The sequence below is a fragment of the Mytilus trossulus genome, chromosome 2, assembly GCF_036588685.1.
Source record: "Mytilus trossulus isolate FHL-02 chromosome 2, PNRI_Mtr1.1.1.hap1, whole genome shotgun sequence".
Taxonomy (NCBI): domain Eukaryota; kingdom Metazoa; phylum Mollusca; class Bivalvia; order Mytilida; family Mytilidae; genus Mytilus; species Mytilus trossulus.
Window position 1 is genome coordinate 42871612 of NC_086374.1, and position 22287 is coordinate 42893898.

Genomic DNA, 22287 nt, shown 5'->3' on the forward strand with positions numbered 1-22287 from the left:
GTATATTGAGGATTCTATTCAGTACCTTTGCTGCAACTGATAGTAATGCAATTTCTCTGTAATTTTTGCATTATTAAAGGTTGTCGTTCTTCGGTAGTTTGATTATATAACCCTCGTTCCATTCTGCAGGCATTTCTTCTTGCTGCCATATATCACTGAATATATAATGCTAGATGTTAGCAATTAGGTCTAGACAGGCTTTGTCAGCTTCTGGTGGAATGGTGTCTTGACCTGATGCCTTGCCTGATTACATTTTTTTAACTGCAAGTTTTATTTATACTTTTGTTGGTATGGTATTCATTTTTGTTTATTAAAACGTCTTCATCTGCTCTGCTGATATTTGATATATCAGCCAGAGGTGGTACTTTTAAAAGTTTTTTTTACAGTATTCGGCCGATCTAGCAATCTGTTATAGTGGTAGGGACGTTCCCAGTTTTGTCTTCCGCTTTTGAGGCAAGATGATTTTCAACATATGTTCTTCTATCATTTCTTACACATTGTCTAACTTCCTTGTGAGTTTTGATGTTATGAGTTTGAACATCAGCTTTTTATTTTCTGGTTTTACTTTGATTCAATGATCTTCACATATGCTGTTTATTATCTCTTTTATCTGACTCCACTGGTCTTCAATATAATCAAGTTCTTCTAGATACTGGAATTTGTTTGAAAGAGTGATGTTGGACTGTTCTTTTCCTGACATTTCTTTCAAAAAGTTAACATTGTATTTCACCATTGATGAATTTTTCGGAGTGTATACTTTCCTTATATTCATCCTTACAATTCAAATAAGAAGGGGATGGTCTGATGCCGCATCTGTTCCTCTGTTGACACAAACATCTTGAAGTGGTCTGAATTTGTTTTTGATGCAGAAATGGTTAATTTGGGTTTCTGTGAGATGGTCTGGTTATACTTATGTTGCCTTTTGAACGTGTTGTGTAGAAATGCACTCCCTCCAATAACCAATTTATTGTTGGCACATAGTTCTGCAAATCTTTCTACATTTTCATTCTATTGACCTTATCCATGTTTTCCTATTTATTGCTCATACACTATTTTGCTGTTTTTTTTTAAAATTGAATTCCCCCATAAAAACTGTTAGATCATTGTATCTTTGCTGGTTAAAAATTCCATTTAAGGTGTTATCCCCTGGTATATTTCATCTGCATTATTTTTTGGTGCATAGCACTAAATAAAGTTTGTTTTTAATAGTCATTTGTGTTTTGTTTTAAAGGTTATAGTCATTATTCCTGAACTTATATGTTCCCAAGATGTAGGTGTCCTATTGGCTTTCTTTGACATCATCATGACAACTCCTTCTGTATGTGGACCACCGTCATCTTATTGTCCAGAATAAGGTATAGTTTCAACAGTATAACAAGCGTTAATTTACCATTTGAAATCCATCGAGTCTCTATCAACCCCAGTATTTCTATTTTGTACTTTTTCATTACATTTGCTATGTTCGCTGCTATGGTCAGTGAATTTCATTCCATATAGAATTTACTGACACTATCTATATTAGGTCACTAGCACACTATATCTAATAGTACATGTTTATCAGAAAAAAAGCCAAATTTGTAGTACTATCGTCTTAAAAAATATACAGGATTTACTAGTATATTTGTGTTTAAAGAGGGCCGTTTATTCTAGTTTTCCAAAACTTTCACTCATGAAGATGAGCATTTCATCAATCATAACCATCTGATAATTTATTTAAATTGACAGCTATTTTAAAATCGTGGGAGTTGTGATTGCGCGCCTTATGATAATTAATATCTATTAATGCATACGCAAACATATTGAAGGATTACTCATTCAGCAGGATTGTTTTAGGCAAAAACAAGGGTCGACAAATGGCATCATTGACGTATTCAGTTTGTCACGACATCAATTTATGAATGAAAATAATTTTAAGAATATCTTTAAAGTACAACTTATTTGAATTTAAATTGAAACCTGTCATTTAACAACATTATAGTTATCTATTTTAAGATGGATGTATATGCATATAGTTAAATCATGATGAAAAACAAATTACTTGGTCGTATTAATTATTATTCTACTCATTCGCTGTCAATTTTTACATCTCTTAATTGTTTAAAGTTAATTGAAGAAATATTTCACATGTCATGTATGTCAATTTAATTATGAACTACATGAATTAAATTTGAGGTTCATCTAACAGTTTAATCATCTTACGTTAATATCTAATTAATATTTGCATTGACTAAATAAACACCGCTACATTTTTTTATAATTTTTGTTTTGATTTTCCTTTACAGTACACTGAAATGAAAGATACTAGTAGTACATCCGACTTTTCGTACACAGAGACTTTACCTAGAGCGAATGTGACATCTTACTGTCTATTTGGTATTTTAGGATTTATGCAAAAACTCAAAAATCCTAAATTGATTATAAGCGAGCCGCATTTGAAATATTATAAAAATTATTTTTAGAAGTGAGAGTTTTGGCTAGCTATAAAATCAGAAACATGACATTTGTCCAATTGTTTGATGTGTTTGAGCTTGATTTTGCCAATTGATTAGGGACTTTCCGTTTTGAATTTTCCTATAATTAGATATAGGAAGATGTGGTGTGAGTGCCAATGAGACAACTATAAGTTCAGAATTTTTGTGATTTAAATTTACTTTTTTCGATATTAATAACTAGTTATTATTTATGTTTACTAATAACGTTTGAGGTATTCAAAGTTTTAATGAACAGAAGGATGTGTGGAAGCTAGTGTTATCATGAATTTTAAATTTCATTTGGAAATTAAGTTTGATTCCAGAATGACGCGAGATTGGTGTTAGCCAATCAAAATAACGTATTATAATGAAAAATACATGCAATGTAATAATTTATCATTGAAGCAGTAAACGAACGCAAAGAGAACCAATCGACATCTACCGTCCAACATGCGGTCCTCGAAACTCATCTTCATAGTAGACTTTAAAAGGTGCTGACTATAAACACGCCTTCACAGCCAAGCAAAAGTCCCGTACATGTACTCTGTCAATCTCTCATAATCTGGTAAATTAAAAAGACAACTAATTTATTTTCTCTTCATGACATAATATCTTTTATGTGAATGTATCATAACAGAAACCTTAAAATATGTTGTAGTTGCATAGACTGTATTGGATGTAAAAAGTATAAATATCACCAGGTGTAAAGTATATATGTTAGTAAGATTTCAATAGAGAAATGTTGGTAATTTACGGAGCATGAACTGTACAAGTTTTGTGACAGTTACGTAATTGCATACTTATATGATAATAATGACAGTACCACTTTTACTTGACATCCCATAATTCTTTGGTGTCAGTTCGTCAATAGACCATAAACAACTTTATGAATGTGGTAGAAGTCAACCGTCTTCTATTAATCTAGGCCTTGTAAAATTTGTGTTCTCATAAATGTATAAGACTTTTAACATACAAATTTTATTGCCATATCTACTGAATCCAAACAAAAAACACTCTGATAGGCTATCAAGAATTTAACATTATTAACATATAAAACCTTCAATATTTTCAACAAATTCATACTACTATAGGTCTTTTAAAAGCTTAATAAGCGTTTTAGTAAAGATAGAGGAAACATCACCCTTCTAGATGAAGATTTATTCATTAATGCATCTTAGTATTTAATTTGTTATCTGTCATACAGATATAAAAGCGAAAAAGGACTTTTATCACTGGAATGTTAATGTGGCGAAAGGCGCTTATATCCTTTATTGTTGGACATCATCAATCACTATTAAATTTATTATTGCAGCAATAAAATTCTTTCCTTTTTCTCATGGAAAACAGTTTTTCTTGGACAGAATTAAGTCAAATACCAACATCATTTCGGACACTCTCTTAAAAAATGTTATATGTAAGGTTCAAACAAACTCGTCCAAGAAAGCTACTGTAGTCGCCCTATGTCCCCCTTGGGACGAAGTGGATTAAGTTAAGTTAAGTCAAACAAACTCGTCCAAGATGCAAACACATCATTGAGTTTGGGAGCGAACAGAAGATAAGGCAGCACCTCGAAAAGAAAAAAACCCACAAAAAGTCTGTAATATAAGACAGTTTATAGTTCTATGAGCTGCTTAAACGATGGTCTAGTAACAAAGTCTAGTTTATTTTCAGCATTCTTAAATGACGTATGTGAAGCATTTGTTAGAATGTGAAATCCGATTTGTCCATTGCAATTTTATTCTAATCAAATCATGTGGGTTTTTTTCTGGATCTTCTTGTAGTCCTCTGTCATTCATAAATATTTACCTAAATTGTATTGTGTTGTTTCCGATTTTTTTTTTATTTTTGGTTGCATAAACTTTTTTTAATATGAAACGGGTCAAACGCTCAAATACTAGTTTATCCCAATCATTCCCAAATCAGGGACTGCAATTAGCTCAAGTGTACTACTTCATGCTGTTTTGGCCCGCATATATAGGAACTTGTTGTGATATTTCTCCGTCACTTTTGATTCACAAGACAAAGGTATTTTAAATTTTCATTCGGTCGGAACATAATTCAAACCATATTCAAACCTTGATCGCTGCCTCGCAGATTTTTACGTTTATTACCTTCTTTAATGTTAACTATTATAATGATTCACCTTTATATGCTTAAATGCTTGTTTCTTTTAAAAACATATTGAAAATAAATTATTACTATGAATAGCGTTATAACTTCAGATCTCTTTTTATGATATCAGAATATTTTTGATTATAAAAGATCATAGTTGCTGTTTGATCTAAGATCAAGAACTACACTAGCATAATTTTGGATAAGTTGCTATGATCGGTGTTTGATTTTACAGTGTTTGTAGAAGGTGTTGCACACAAAAAAATCAGTCATTATTTCTTGAATAATAACGCTAGTAACTTTTCAAGTTATTCAGTCAACAATAAGAGAGTTTTATTAACTTTTAGAGTCAGTATTATATGATTATAACTTTAACAGCAAAAGTGGAGTTAGTCTTTCAGTTTATGTTTGTCACGTACGTGTCCAATCTATATGTCGCGAATAAATGCCAACAGTAGGCTAAACGTTAAAACAAATTTCAGATATACAAATAATTATTATAACCGAATGAGCATACTTGACTCATACTTACTGTTGCTGTCCTGTTATTCATAGCCTTCTTTGTAAGGAATGTGTGCGTTTCGAAAATTAGGTTATCAACAAATAACAGGTATTCCTATGGGCGCTACTTGTGCCATTTTAATTGCAAACTTGAACCTGTATGGAACATATCTTTACTTTGAGTATTCTACAATTCTCTAATTAGACAGAAGACATAATTTTCAAACAGCAACTGACTTCAAACAATCTGATATAAACAGCAGTAAATGTCTTTTCTAAGGATTTTCTTATCCCAGGAATGAACTTTTTGGAATTTTGGATCCTTAATGCTCTTCAACTTTGCACTTGTTTGATTTGATAAATATTTTGATATGAGCGTCACTGATGAGTCTTATGTAGACGAAACGCGCGTCTGGCGTACTAAAGTATGAACATGGTACCTTTGATAAATATTATGAGTCTTATATAGACGAAACGCGCGTCTGGCGTACTTAATTATAATCCTGGTACCTTTGATAACTATTTTTCCTGATTTCGGATACTACAGGTTAACCGGAAAAAATCTTCCGAAAAATTAAAATCAAAAGATATGATATTTTTTCACTATTGTTTATTTTCATAATTTTGGACAGGGATATTCCTTTCAAACATTAAAATCTAATTCTAACTCTGATGGGTTTAATATTCAGACTTGAATAACTGAAACATTTTGCAAGTTTAATAGGGATTTTATAAACAAAAATCACTGAAAGGCTGTACTAAACTTTTAAATAGATACAAATATTTGGTTTGACTAAAGGTGTTTTGAGCAAGTTTACCTATCGGAAGCTTGAGTCTACTGGATATATTTGGGTTACCGTCTGTCATAATTGTTTGTCGTTTATTCTTTTTTTTTTAATTTATTACGTAAAACAGGCATTTAGCTGTTCCACATTCTTCTATTCGAGGCCATTTGCTGTTCACTGCGTAATATGGTTTACTTATGGTTATATACCATGCGGTGACTTTTATTTATTTTATTCGTGCCATTTGTCTTTTTGAGGACAGTTGTCCATTGGCAATCTTTCCTCATTACCGTAATTTTGCATACTAATAGTGTTTCCATAAGTGTGTTTTGAAAATATCTCAAATAACTGTCAATTTACTTCGAATTGAAATGGCTTGTGACACCACAGGAAGTTTTAACATCAACATGGCGCCTACAATTAGATATGATTACTTGACATTGAGAGATAAAATATGACATAATGTTAATATCTTTATTCATAATTGATTTTATAAATGGTGTACGTCTTTGATTTCGTTGATTTGTTGCTAATAAAAGTAATTTATTCTTATGAAGTAAGGTTTTGTATTTACACCTGTTTCTCTTCAGGTGTTTGATTAATTTGCGGCTAGTCCTTATACCCTTGATGAAAAAAAAATATGTTTGAATAAGTTGTGGATATTCCTTGTACCCATGATGAAAATTATAATAAAGAAGTCAGTTGTGTCCTAAATAATTTCTTGAGAAACCTCAAAAGAATCAATGAAACACAAACATATGAATAACTGCTTGTATACCTTAGGATTTTAGGAGCTCCACGATGTTGAATCTTGGCACTGCACAATGTCATGTTTTCTCTGCTGTAAATGCCGCCACGTTTTTTTTTTTATCCTAATTCCATTGAATGTGCACTTATTGATAATTTAGTCTTAGATGCATGATTGTTTTTATATGTTGTTATTGGCTTTCAATTATAGTAACTACGAGTATTCTCAGATCTGTACTTAATGTCTTTTTGTTGCTTGGATGTACAAGTACCCATCCACGTCCACTATGTGTTTTGGTTATATATCCATCTACTATTAATTCTTTTTAAACTGATTCGTTCTTATTTTGTACTGTGACACCACTGTCCCAGTTTAGGGAAGGATTGGCATCCCGCTGACATGTTTATCTCTGCCATTGTGTATGTGTGTTCCTGCCCCACATCAGGAAGCTTTACGTTTTTTTTTTTTTTATTGTGTTATATATTTGTTTCCGTTAATATTTTGTACATTAGTTAGGTCGTTTATTTTCTCGTTTTGTGGGGCCTAATAGCTGACTATACGGTTAGGGCTTTGCTCATTGCTGAAAGCCGTAAGGTGACCTATAGCTGTTAATTTTTGTGTCATTTTGGGCTGTTATGGAGAGTTGTCTTATTGGCAATCCTACCACATCTTTTTCTAAAAAGAGATATATGAATAAAAAAGCAATATATATCTAAAAAAAATCTTTGCATTGGAAAAAAACCCATCTGATTGTATCAAGGGAGAATTAAAAAAAAGTCTGTTTACATAAGCAGATCTTCGGTTATAAATCAAATCACCTCACACGATACCTTCCTATGAATTATTATTAATAATCAGTGACAAACATTTTTCATAATTTTGAAATAAACGATATATAACTACAAATTGTCGTGTTTATATATACTTTTAGATTTCTGCATACATTAAATGAATTCTATGTTAATCTGTCATATTGAAGTCATTTCAGGCTATAACCGTTTGTTATCACTTAGTTAATTAAAAGGTTATCGCTCTACCTACAACTTTTACTAGGGTGAGTGATTGAGAATTCAAAAGAAAGACAAAAATCTTGAAAAAAAATGTTATTTTGAATGCAACTTATTTGTTTCATTTGAATATTTATGCATTATTTGAAATAAAAAAACCTGAATAAATATATCATGTATTAAGGGGGGAGATAACAATAGCAATCATATGTCGAAGAGAGATTTTTTGAGTTGCGTTTGCTTAACGTCCAGTAGTTATATTGTCAAGGCTTTTGAGGGATAAACACTTTTTACTTTTAATACAATGCATATTTACAAGGACGAAAGGCGTACGCGTGAAACTAAACTACCACTGGATAATAATGTTATGTTGGAACAATGGATGGCGAAGACATGCCAAGTCAGACACCGAAAAGCGTTTTTGCAAGGAATCATGCAGAAACCGTGGCTTTCTCCCTACACGAAATGACAAAGATTAAACGTTCCCATTCTGTTAAGGCGTAAGTGCGGGATTATACATCCCGCTAGTTAAACAGACCTTAGTTCGCAAAAAGGACAACTCTCAACGTTTGAGTTTTGATTTTCGTAAATTGAACACCCTTACTAAAAAGGATGTTTATCCGCTTCCAAGAATTGATGATATGGTGGAAGCTTTTAGAAACTCAAAGTACTTTTCCGTAATAAATTTGGCCCAGGGAGAAATTAATAACCTATTCAAAGGATCGACTAGTTTTCACGGATCGTATCTAGATTTATCGGCCCTGAAACAACATCAGCGTAATTGATTTGTGATTTGACATCTGTATGTAATAAGATTTTTACAGGAACATCCAAATATTCAACCCAGCAAAGGGACTATTTTTCAATGAATTGATAGGTAAAATAGAGGTGTTGACATATTTTTTTACCGGAATATCAAAAACACGTTCTATGACACTTGGTCCAAAACTGTAATATAAGAAGCTTAACTATAGCTTCAAAGAATGAGCAAATAAAAAACATAGGTCACCGATAAGGGAATTTTTTTTTTACTTAAAACCTAAATTTTGGCGGGAAAATGGTGAAAATGGGTGAAATGTCATTTTGAACCTTTAACAAATACGGATAATAACGAAAATATACTGTTAGTCACATAACTACATTGATTTGACATTTCTAATCAATCAAAATATTTAAAAAAAAATATATCGAATTTACGACATATACTTTTGTAATTCATGCGTGAAATTATGCGCAGTCGAATAGTCCCGAGCCACCTTAACACTATTGTGTATGTTAATAGCGAATAAAAAATGCAGCAATCTATGTAATCAATGTTAATTTTCAATCTCCAAATACGTCGGACACCAATTGTGAAAATGCGAATGATCCCCATGACAACAATCGACGATGGCCTTCATATATTAAAAAGAAGATGTGGTGTGATTGCCAATGAGGCAACTCTACAGAGGAGACCAAATGCCACAGATATATTAAAACAACTATATGTCACCGTACGGCATTCGAGACTGATGAGCAAAGCACCTGCCCTATAGACAGCTATAAAAGGCCCAGAAATCACAAATGTAAAATAATGCAAACGAGAAAACTAACGGTCTAATCTATGTACAAAAAAGAATGAAAACCAAATATGTAACACAGCAACAAACGACAACTAATAAATTACATGCTCCTGACTTGGGACAGACATACACATACAGAATGTGGCAGGTTGAAACATGTTCGCGGGATCCCTAACCTTGGACTGTGGACATGTTCGCGGGATCCCTAACCTTGGACTGTGGTGCAACAGTACAACATGAGAACGTACTATAAAAACAGTTGAAAATGCATACCTCATCAGATGGATACAGATAGAAATACATCTATCAAAAACACAGAGTGGACGTGGCCGGGTACTTGTACATCCGAACAACAAAAAGATATTGAGTACAGATCTGCGAGTACTCGCAGCTACTGAAAGCAAATTCAATACCAATGAAAACTAATAAAAAAATCATGTATCTAAATCATGTATATGTTAGCAAGGAATTGTATATTTAAATATACAATTCCTTGATGTTAGTATTGTATTATTTTTAATTTTAGTTTCTTGTTTACAATTTGGAGTTTAGTATGGCGTTCATTATCACTGAACTAGTATATATATATTTTTAGGGGCCAGCTGAAGGACACCTCCAGGTGCTGGAATTTCTCGCTGCATTGAAGATCTTTGGTGACCTTCTGCTGTTGTAAGTTCAATGGTCGGGTTGTTGTCTCTTTGACACATTCCCCATTTCCATTCGCAATTTAATCTAAGACTTAATTATCAATCTTTACACATCAAGCATCGATTTGATTTACTAGTAGTATAACGAGGTCATAAACAGTCAGAGAAAAACATGACTTTGTGCAATGCTAAGATACAGGTATCGAAAGATTGTAGATCCATGAATGTGCATATGTATATAACAATAATATTTAGTTTGATTTTAATTTACTGATAACACAATCAATAATAATACCAATAAAATCAACATTCAAAGATCTATTTATAGTGTTGAATTGATAAATTTCTAGTATAAGTTTTTAATACATCTATAAGTTTTCCAGGCTTAATTTCTGGGCACGACAAACAACATCTGCGCAAAATCAAGGATGTGCCATAACGTTAGAAATAGGTTTTCAACAGGTAAAACCAAACTTCAAACCCAAATATTTATATCTATAGAATAATTTAGTTAATGCTTTAAGTAATTTGCATTACGTAATCCCTGTCTTAATAATTTACTAGTATTGCAAAGATCACGTTCGTTTAAAGTTAAAAATCGTCAGAACAGACACGGTGATATATATATAGCGAACGAGTTGTGATTATCGATACCATCACCATTTAAAAAAGGAAAATTAACAATAGGGAAAGAATATATTTGCATTCAGATTTACCAAATGATCATTTAATCAAATACTTAGTAGGAAAACTTTTGTTTGATAAGATTGTATGGAAGTGTAGTGTATAAAGAGTGGAAAAGCCAAAACTGTCAACAGAATCAAAAAGACCATCAAAAAGAACGTAATTTATCATAAACGTCGAAAGAATTTTTAACACTCCCAAAATAGTTAATTCCGCTTTTTTCATATATTTCATTCTCTGATAGTACTTAGCGAAGGAACTAGTAAAAGGCATTGAAAGATTAGTTGTAGAACACTTAATAGTGGCCAAGATTAAACGATATTTTACTGGGTTTTTTTTGTGAAGTTAAGATTTTACTGGGTTTAGATAACCAATATATAGAAGGGACCTTCAAATCTTCAGAACGGGCCTCAAACTGTTATATGGTTATGATAAATATGTTTGTTTACTATATGACTCTCTGTTGAGCGCACGGACTTGAATGTAGATGAATTTATATTTATTTGTTGGTGACCTTCTGCTGTTGTTTTTTTTATTTGGTCGGGTTGTTGTCTCTTTGACACATTCCCCATTTCCATTCTCAATTTTATTTTTTACAGAGTTTGTCTTAAGTGCCGTGTGGAGGCAGTAGAGTGCCTCCCCGTGCTTCAGGTCTATGCTCTTATAATATACTAGATTATGGAGTGTGTGTCCGAGCGAGAACTGCTCTAGTTCATTACTTTAGGAATATTTATCAAAAAGTAGTATTTCAATGATTTTAGTTTCTTGTGTACAATTTGGAAATTAGTATGGCGTTCATTATCACTGAACTAGTATATATTTGTTTAGGGGCCAGCTGAAGGACGCCTCCGGGTGCGGGAATTTCTCGCTATATTGAAGACCTGTTGGTGACCTTCTGCTGTTGTTTTTTTTATTTGGTCGGGTTGTTGTCTCTTTGACACATTCCCCATTTCCATTCTCAATTTTTTTAAGAACGTCCAGGTAGTATTAACGACATATCACCACCACATTGTTGGTTGCTTTATCTGCCGGTACAAACACAAACAGCTTTGTAAGTTCATGAAGTTTATTTCCTATTCTAGAAATCGGCGTATTATGCACTCTTAAGATTTATTTCTGAATTATTTTTAAAATTTGGTATTTGAATATCATGTTTATATTGTCCTGCTTTAGGATGATAATGATAAACAAAGTGGTGGCTATGTTAAGTTAATAGTTACTATGATGGCTATGCTTCTGTTTATTTAACGACTGTTCTGACTCACCACCATTTTGCATATTTACATTGTGCATATAAGTTGTGGTTATGTTAGTTGTGTGATGCATAATATGGCGAAAGTCCATTCAGTGGAAAACTATCCAATATCTGGATGAGTAGGACATATGTTTATATAATTTAATTTTGGATGTAACGCGTCCTCTCATTGGTTGACGTTATTTTGTTATCAGCCCAAAGACATAATTGAGTCATGTGACCGTGACGTCATCAACGTTTTTTCATGGTTTTCTGCGGTTTAAAATTGAATTTAGAATTAAATTATAAGAAATGACTGTAATATTTTTTTTCTCTCTATTCTAAATAACATAAAAAATGTGGTGCACACTGTTAAATAACCCAAATAACCCGCTACGCGCGTTATTCAGTGTGCACCAATTTTTTTATGTTATTTCTTCATAGACAGAAAAATATTAGTCATTCCTTAAATAAATATGAGCCACTTACATTGTTTCTTATTGTTCATGCATTGTTTTCCCCGCTGATCGACATAATAAAAGTGGAAGGTAAAGGTTTCACATTATTTTTACTGTGTCGCAGAAACTTCATCTGAATTGGTTGTGGTTGTTTTTTAATGTGTTTTGACTTTTAAAGGATTTGTGTTGATTGAGATAATTGGTAATCTCTGTTATCCTTGTTCCTGGACTGTCTAAGACCGTATTTTGCTCTTTTGATATTTCCCCCGGTATTTCAATGTTAAATGACTGCGTACTAGTATTCTAAATCTGTTTTAACCATAATGAAACTTCATTATGAATACTGTATGTAATACATACCAAAAAGTTGACATTTCATGGTGATTTGATTTCATGGTAATTCGACCAGTCTTTTTAATTTTTATGTGTATCCGCCGCATTGAAGACATGCGCACAACTTTCTCCCGTTTTCTTCGGTGTTGCAGAACAGAATTATACTTTAAATTCGGTCACCAGCCTTGCATTGATAAGTTGTAAAGTGTAAATTCTTTTCTATTTTTTTCAGACGCCTACTTCATGTTTCAACTACGTTGAATTGCGAGTATTTTTAACATGATAACGTGTGCATCTAATGGGAATTATTGTCCTTGGACAGATAAAAAAATATTTTTTTACTAGAGATGCACTGGTATTTTTTGTTTTACTTTTTTTTTTTAGATTTTTATTCTGTCTTTGGAAAACTTTTTTTCTCTATTGATATCTTGGTGTGATATTGCTTTACTGCAATGTTCCTTACTTTTGTATATTTCAACTGTACCAAAGGCAGTGCCAGCTAATTGTTTCCCCTTCATTACGGTTGGCGTTTTTTGTATTATCTGTTTTTATTAATTAATTATTAATTTGTACTTAAAATGCATGAAACAGTAGACACTAGGTATTTACCAAGCAACTACCAATCAAGATAGTAGGGCGTCAAAATCAAGATATGTATTCATCTCCTACAGCAGAACATTCACAGTCCTATTTTTCAAAATAAGGATTGAAATGTAGTATTATTTTACTTATACAATGAGGATGTAACTCCTGATAAACCAGTACATTAGTTTGACTAAGAAATGACTTTGAACACCTCTTATTCTAAAAATAGTTTTTTGAGCTTTTAATTTTCAAACATACTCTCTGCCCTTTTGTTGAAAATAGAAACATCCTCCACCCATAATACCTTTATAGCAGTTTTAATTACATTTACATTGTGAAATTTCTATCAGAATAGAGTTCTCTATACAAACTTAATATGACAGATGGTTTTGGAGAGAGAGTGAAAGGTTACTCACATCATGTATGGTTATTGACGAATGCTTAGTGATGACGATAATGTTCACCTTAGATCAGATAAGCAAAACTTGAATAAGACTTATTAACTATAGGACATGGAGTACTTGAGTCTAGTACTGGAAATCTATATGATAATTTTATTTGTAAGGGAAGAAGACACTCTTACAACAAATTATCACGTTTACAATCTATATTTTACAGCACTTTCTAATTAGTGAAACAATTGTCATGGAAATCACTCTATCACAGTTTGAAGTGTCTTTTTCAGCAAGTTTTGGCAAGAAAATAAACATATATGAGTTCGATGTTAATATATACAAATGTCACGTTCCTTCGATATCAGTCTGAAATGGACGAAATAGTCCATGCGAAGTTGTGTTTGTGTGTGCCTTAGGGGCTGTCGGAAGCGATGTTGGTATATTTGATAATCCAGCTAAAGCTGGGTTGCAGTTATAATTGTCTATAGATGTTGGTCCACTATTGTGTCCAATTAATCCAGCACTTTCCAACACAGATTGCATGTTACCTCCAATAGGAGACACTCCCGGCAGTTGATGCGGAGACTTTATTTGCGGAGAACGCTGCAAGATCGTGTTTGCCATCCCTTGCAAAATTTCAGATCGTGGTCTTAAAGGATTCATTAACTGTAGTTGTGACATATTGTTTGTTGGTCTTTGGATGCCCATTTGTGAGTATACATTAAATGGACTAGAATTTGCAGAGGGTATGCCATATGGAAACGAGGCTGCTGCAGCTGCTAAATAAGCATAAAGATGAGGATCAGCAATCCCATAAGGCCATGCCATTGCCATTCTTTGTCTTTTGTCTTTCATTCTTCTGTTTTGAAACCATACCTACGAGAAGATATTAAATTAAAACATGGTATTTCATAACATATATAGTAATATTAAAATCGTGTAAAATGAAAAGTCTGATTAATTATCCTTTTGGTGCCAGAGAAAAATTTTCAACGCCTTTAAAGAAACCACACTTACTATAATTTTCCTAGTGAAACCCAACTTCGAGATAAAGACGAAGAACTATAGTGTTATCAGGCACATGCGAAAAATACAGCACGACAATAGAATCTACATATGAAGTAACATATACCTTTATTGTATTTTCGGGAAGATTCAGAGATTTGGCTAATTCACATCGACGGGGTCTTGACACATAATTTTCTTTGTAGAATTCTTTTTCCAGGCGACCAATTTGTTCCCGTGTGAATGCTGTTCTGTATCGTCTCACTGAATCATCGGTACAAGAATCTGAAAAATGACAGATATTCTTTAAAGAATTTAATGTTTATTTTGTATTTCCATTTGGGTGTATAAAATCGTTGACCGAAGAACATTTTGTATGAAGCCAAGAACATACTAAAATTGTGCTCTCCGGATCAATATAAAGAATGAGACGATGTGGTATGATGCCAATGAGACAAAACTCCACCAGGAACATAAAAGTGATTATCTATTATAGATCGCAGTACGACCTTCAACAATAAGTAAAACATATACCGCACAGCAAGCTATAAAAGGCCCCGAAATGATAAATGTAAAACCATGAAAACGAGAAAACCAACTGACAGATTTTTGAACAAAACAATAACAGAAAAATATATGAAATACAACAAAATTCGACAACCACTGCATGACATTTGCCTGACTTTGGACAGACACATGCATAATGTGGTAGGGTTAAAGGTGTTTGCGTGCGCCCAACAATCCCATAATCAGGGGCAGCAGTGTAACAGTACAGCATAAGAAAACTGACGTAGGATACATTAGTGTAAATAATCAAATCGATACAACGCAGCACAAAACAACTAACCAAAACATTAAAGACAAAATGTACAATTCTGAGAGTACTCGCAGTTAGAAAGCAAGTTCAAGGCCAATAACAGCTAATAAAAAGATCATGCCACGGTTTATTTAAGACTAACACGCTTTGAATCCTATAACACACAAAAAAGTAAAAAAAAATAAAAACAAGTTCTTATAGAATTACATTTATATGCTACACCTATGAAACCGTGTGTTATATCAAGCTTTTAGTCTGGTTTTTTTATGAAATGCAGTGACCTTATCACTAGAAGCACATGCAGTCAGGAATATTGAAATTTATTGAGAAATACAATTTCATTTTGGAACGCCTCTTGGTTGTTGTCAGCCAATCAAAAGGCGGATTCGGATGAAACATATACTGTATTTGCTCATATTTCATTATTCATATTATTTATTATCATTTTGCTCTGATGATCCAATGATTCAAACTTGTTCCCGGCATAATCATGAATTATATATGCTCTGTATCATTGATTGGTATTATACTTTTTAAATGTAAACTATATATGTTGTGTACAATATATAATTTTGTACAAATTTTAATTTTTATAGGGTTTTTGTACAAGTTATTAGTTTTTTGAAACATACCTTTTTGTACCATGCAGGTGATAAAGTTTACCTTCTAAACCCTACCAGTTTAATGTTTTAAATCAAATTTATATACTTCAACCTAACATTTAGTGCTATTCTACTTGTCCTCAAGCTGGAAATGATGATACCTAAATTCAAATTGTATGTTTCTCCTTTAATATATTATGTCCATTTCCATAAAAAAAAAGTTTGCATAAAAAAAAATATGATAGAATTTTGTGATGAAATATTAGAACATAGGTTTTATAGTATGCTTTAAGAAAATGAAAAGAAAACATGATGTCACCTCAATTGTTTTCTTGATTCAAGTTATATATTAAAATTTCCCTCTCCAGTTCAGTATAATAACTAAGACACTTAAAGAGTTATCTCCCCGTAATTAAATAACTAAGAATGAAAAAATATTCTAAAAAAACCCTTAAAACGTTATAATGTAAACTATTTTTTAGAAAGACAAAATCACCATATATGTAAACACTGAAGCTGGGTGAAATAACTTGGACTTTTATTTTATCTTTCGTTAACTTGATCTTATTATGTAATGCAGTGCTAGTTACCGTCTTGCAAATTGTCATTTACAAGGTATTCTTTAATTTATTGCCAGTGTAACAGATTAATTCATTTGTTTAATCGTTCAGTATTTTTTCTCGAATATTTTATAAGTTATTCGCTTTGTTGTTTAAATTTAAGCTCCAAACTTGACAAGTTGTTACCCATGCCTTATTGATCAAAAAGTTTCTAATGCATTCTATAGTAGATGTACTTTGATTTTTTTATAATTCGAATTTTCATTACTTCTTTATAGTATAAATGATAATTAATTATTTTACGTTTTATCACCATGACAATTATGCATTAGGCCATCAATTTAATTACTACAAGGGACTATCAATTATTCCAATAGTCCATGTGCAAGTTAAATGCTGACTATTTAAAAGTTAACTGATAGGGACTTTTTAATGTCATGCCATACTTCAAATAAACAAAATTTTTGTAACATGCATTTGTTATTGCTAATTTTCTCGATTTACAAACGTAATACTTTCCTACTCAAACACCTTTTACTTCCTTGTTTCTAATTTATGGCAACGATATATGGTTGAAAAATGCACTACAGTTGCGATAACAAGACCATATACAAACATAACTGGTAAACACATTTACAAAAGTCTGCAAAAGCAGAAAGTTACAGAATTTTTTAAGTTGGAATTCATTTATTTTTTAAATTTGAGATAGTGTTTCTGCGCGAAAGTGCAATCTAATGATATAGAATCACCAACCATAGACTCCAGATAGAGACAGGGAGTTGGAATACTATCGATAGAAATGATATAGAAACTGACATCTTTGTAATCTTGGTAGCATTGGAGACGAATTTCATTATCTGCTAAAATGTCATAATTTTGTTTACGACAGTAAAAATTTATACATTGAAAAATACTATTTGGCTAGTGTTAAGGGGGCTCCTGGGTATAAATGATTTTTTTTTCTAATATAGGATTTCGCTATATTTTTTCATAAATAAACTTTATCATATACTTAAAAGAAAAATGAAATAAAAAAATGGGGTTACCGTTCATTTAAGCTAAAATCTGCCTCTGGAAGAAGCATACATTTTGTTAATGTCCTTTTTTTCTGTTGAACTAATAGGAGAAAAAGAGGAAATATCAAAATAAAAAAATAACCTAATATAAGAAATCGCTTAAATTTTACAATTATTTAGTTTATGTACAGCTTATTTGAAAACAATAATAAAAAATATAGGTCACCGATGAGTTAATAAAGATATTTCAAATTTAAGGCAAAAAAATGGCATTTTTTGCACCAAAGGGAGATAATTTGGAGCTTTTTCAATTTTTAAAGTCATCTGGGGCCAAACCAAATCATTTTTTTGCATTGTTTTTTGTACCATATCAGAAAGTAACAACTAATAGTGTAATAAATAAAATTTCTAATGAAAAAATAAAGGTTTAATGTTTTGCTAAGATTTTTGTACCCATGAGCCACCTTAATACACTGAAAGTTAAGACAATTGATAAACAAATTAAATAAAATTCATACCTTAAAAGAGTATGCCACTTCATATAGTTAGTATATAAAGTTCCTGTCTAAAATGCAAATTATTTCGAAAGCACAGTTTTGTATATATATGTTTGTAAATAGATGTATAATCTCGTACATATTTTACACACTCTCGCTACCTATTTATCTGCAATGGTTATGAGAATAAAGATATAAGTATTGCCAACGTAAAACGTAATGGCCTTTTTCATCATATAAAAGAAGACAGCATTGGTACAATCTGAAAAGTTTGAAAGATTCCCGATATATATTGTAAATTTTCAGTTGAAATTTTTTTTAATTTCCTTTAATGTCAAATATATATTTATATTGGCACGTTAACTAAAAAGAGTTATTCTTCTGACGAAAGCAGCATGAAATTCTTATTTAAAAAGAGATGAAAGATAACAAAGGTAGGACATTAACTTTATTTATAAAAGTAGAAAAGAACCTGGCAAAACTTTTGCAAATGACGAAAAATGATGAAGAGACATTTAAGTCTACAAAACACAACATAATGATAAAAATAAAGACTGAGCAACACGCCCCCCCCCCAAAAAAAAAAAAAAAAATTAAAGAAATAAAGGTGAGTTCATCAGGGTGCTCCGGTGGGGCAGGTTTTCAAAAAAAAATCTCCTGAAAACTAGTGATTTATATTCCTTAATTTTTCTGGTTTATTTCGTTATGCTTAAATTAACAAACGGAAAACGAACAAATAGTTTACCAAAGTTCAAGAAAAAGGGAAAATACGTTATCTATATATATATAGATGCTGCTTATAGGCAAAGTTGCTTCAAATGCAATTTGAGAGCAATGGACATATGCTGAACTCAACAATAAAATGTAGGTTAAACCAAATGTGACAGTCTAAGGAAATGATTTTCCAATTCGTTTTACAGAAAATGATATACCAAACTTTTCATGTAAATAAAATGCAACAAACATATTTTGATCATTGATTAAAATTAAATACGTAAATCATCTTATTTACCTTAAGTGCTGTTCCGGTTCAAGGGAGTTAATCCGAACTTGAAGAAAAAAATCCCCACAATCTGTGACAGGACGTTATAATGAAGGATCCTTTCAAATTCTATCACGATCCGTTATTATATATATAATTACTGATTTCAATATACACAAATATTTAACGTATGATTCAAAAATCTTGTAACTAGTAATGTTTCTAGCTGCGGAAAGCTCATAAACTTCAACACTTGACAGGAAAGAGTCTTCATTACATATAATTTATTAATGAGTTTAAATTAACAGTAATTAATTATTTGGCGTCGTAAAATTGTTAATTATCAGATATGTTATACTAACAAGAAATGTTACAAATGAGTCAGACTTTTGGATAAACTGGTGGTATATGTCTTCTTTCGTTCTATGTTACGTTTGATTGTTTTTCTTAATTTTGCATCCTTTTTTTGTTTTGTTTTGAAAACACATGTCTGTTATAATTGACAATAACAATTGGTTAACGTTGAATTTATAATGATTTGGTTATTAAGTCCCTGTTGGTCATATAGTTCTCAATATGTTTCGGGTCTTATACATCCTTGGCTCAAGCCTTTCAAATTTTTGGCCGTTGAGTGTTCCTGATGAAGGTAAACACATAAGAGCGCTTCAATCTTATTTGTATCGGGAATACATGAAACAATTAATGATGCATTTTAAAACAAATGAACGGTAAAGTTAACCAAAAAAACACATATAACTCATATCAGTTCTTAGTCTCACTGAGAAAACACAAATCCACATTCATTTTTATTTCGCATAACAGTACGATAGAATACTTTGATGGACATGTTAAATTGTATACGACTTGAATTGAATTATCCCGTAAAGATCTAAAACAACGAAAACAGAATGATCCACAGCAGTAGAACTGGTAAGGATATCTGTGCGATAATATGCAAAGGATCAAAAACTGCTTATCGAGTTTGTATCCTATATAGTTTTATATGTTGCAATGAAAAAACAGCGACTCTTCATTAAATATGGAGTTACGAGAAGCTGGAATTTTTAAATTTAGACCCCCAAAAAAGAGAGAAACTTGTAACCCAAATCTTATAAATAAACAATCCCTTTTATATTTAGATAAAGATGCAGTAAATGAGGGATGTTGATGGCCTAAATTTGGGAAGGATGCAACGTCATTTATTGCTTACTATAAAAAAAAAAAAAAAAAGAAGATAACACATTGAACGAATAAAAAATGAGAGCAAAATCGTTGGTATAGAATAGTCTTAAAAATCTTAAATTTCAATATGGAAAATCAGAGTTTTCAATTTCGTAAAAGTTTAATAAATATTTTATCAAAAAAACAATTTATTTCGTATCAATATAAATAAAAAGTTTTATATAAAGTAACCTTGCAGCACAAACGATTCTATATGTGTATTCGATTTAAAAACGTCAAAAATTACGTATATCTGAACGATTTTACAATTTTACAGCAAAGCAACTGTTATTTCGACGTTTTGGTGAACCATAGATGCATTTGTAATACATCAATGGGTGACCATAGCCCCACTTCAAATTAGTTGATATATAGACTAAAACAAATTCGACTTTTGTTTATATATATGGTAACTTCATTTCCAATTTTTTTTTTTAAATATAATAGGGCCAGTTATATATAAAAGGACTAAAGATTTAAAGATAATATTAAAAACTTTTTTTTTACTCTTATATTAGGTGTATTCTTCAGAAAATTGCATCTTTTTAAACTATATTGAATTAATAAAATTTTAGAAAATAAAACAGAAAGCTAAATCAGTCTATTAGGTTTTTATCTAAAGTTTAACATGTTCAAGTTGTCTACAAAATCTTTAAAAAAGCCAGTCTGTAACATTTTCCATTTACTGTTTCTTGTCCTTAAATTAAAATCAATTAGCAAATCCACATTTGTTATTTTGAAAAATGTAAAAAAGAAAACCTATGCAGTATAGGATCCTTCTGAACTAGAAAAAGCAATGCAAACCTCTAAACACATTCAAGCTTATGCACTTAATCTCTCAACCTATTTCATGAACAATACATTTATAGTATTTGTTTTTCTTGACATATAAATTACATTTTGTATACACCCTATAAATTAAAACATATTGTTTTTAATTAGAGGAATGTTTAAAGTGTGTAGTCTGTAGGAAAAAGTAATCAATTAGCATACTTTATTGCTGTGGTTTAATTTGGTTTATCCAGTAACAAAACTATGATTTATCTCTAAGGAATTCGCTAAATTATATACTTTTTTTTCATATCAAAGTTTAGATATTTACCTGCTTACCTGCTTGATCGAAATTACTGTTTTCAGTGTGTTCTATCTACTCTAGCTAAACAAGAAGCACGCAATTCTCTTATTTGTTTTAATGATCATCACTTATATTATCTAATATCATTAAAATAATTATTAAAAACTAAAAAAATAAAAATCCAAATAATGAAGTATTTTTACATTGACACAAATATTTGCTCAAATATCTTTAAATATATATTTTGTGTATAGAATTATTTAATTATCTCACCCCTGTCGGCTGCGTCTTTCTCATTATCAGATAATATTTCTAGATGGTCTCCTTCATTCTTTGACTGTGCATTCCTATCCCTTCCTCCACCGTTCCGTTTGGAGTCTGTTATAAAATAAGAATCATCATCGGATTCAACATTGCCATCATCCGGAAGCTGTTGGTGATGTTTCATCGTGAAATCAAATGCACTTTGTGTAATACGTTCAGAGTTAAGTTCAAAATCTGAACCAGTTGCTCTGAATTCGTTCATAATTAAAAAGTTAATGTTATTTCAAACTAAAATTAACAAGTCCTGAATACACGTAAAAAATAACTATAGACCTATTTGTAGAAAAAAGTAAAAATTACAAAAATTGTCCAAAACAGGTAAAAGTCATATTTGAAACATGATACTGTTGATGTGACATTTTAAGACGATTATCTGGAAAATAGACGTTTTCACACAAGAGAGAACTACAAGGTCTCGGGGGATTTGTCGAAAAAACATACACCTGTCATTTGAATTGATTCAGGGGTGGGAATATTCACATATTGACATCTCATTTACAAATAACGGTTTAGTAACATCGATTGTCGTTGGGCCAAACGTTGTTACATTTATTAATAACTCCGCCTACTTGTTTTTATGACAAATAGTTGTGATTTATTTGTGGTAAACTGTACAAAAGAATAACTCTTTTGTACAAAATTTGCAGCTTAATAAAACGACCCATA

General features: G+C 31.4%; 1 protein-coding gene across 1 annotated transcript; it reads right to left on the minus strand.

Annotated features, from left to right (window-relative positions):
- Positions 1–13661: 13661 nt before the first annotated feature.
- LOC134705147 (homeobox protein XHOX-3-like) lies at positions 13662–22077 on the minus strand. The gene is made up of 3 exons (XM_063563898.1): positions 21571–22077; positions 14655–14812; positions 13662–14398 (listed from the first exon to the last, which is right to left on the minus strand). Exons 1-3 carry the CDS (start codon positions 21821–21823, stop codon positions 13868–13870), a joined length of 942 nt encoding a protein of 313 aa, XP_063419968.1. The 5' UTR covers positions 21824–22077; the 3' UTR covers positions 13662–13867.
- Positions 22078–22287: the final 210 nt, after the last annotated feature.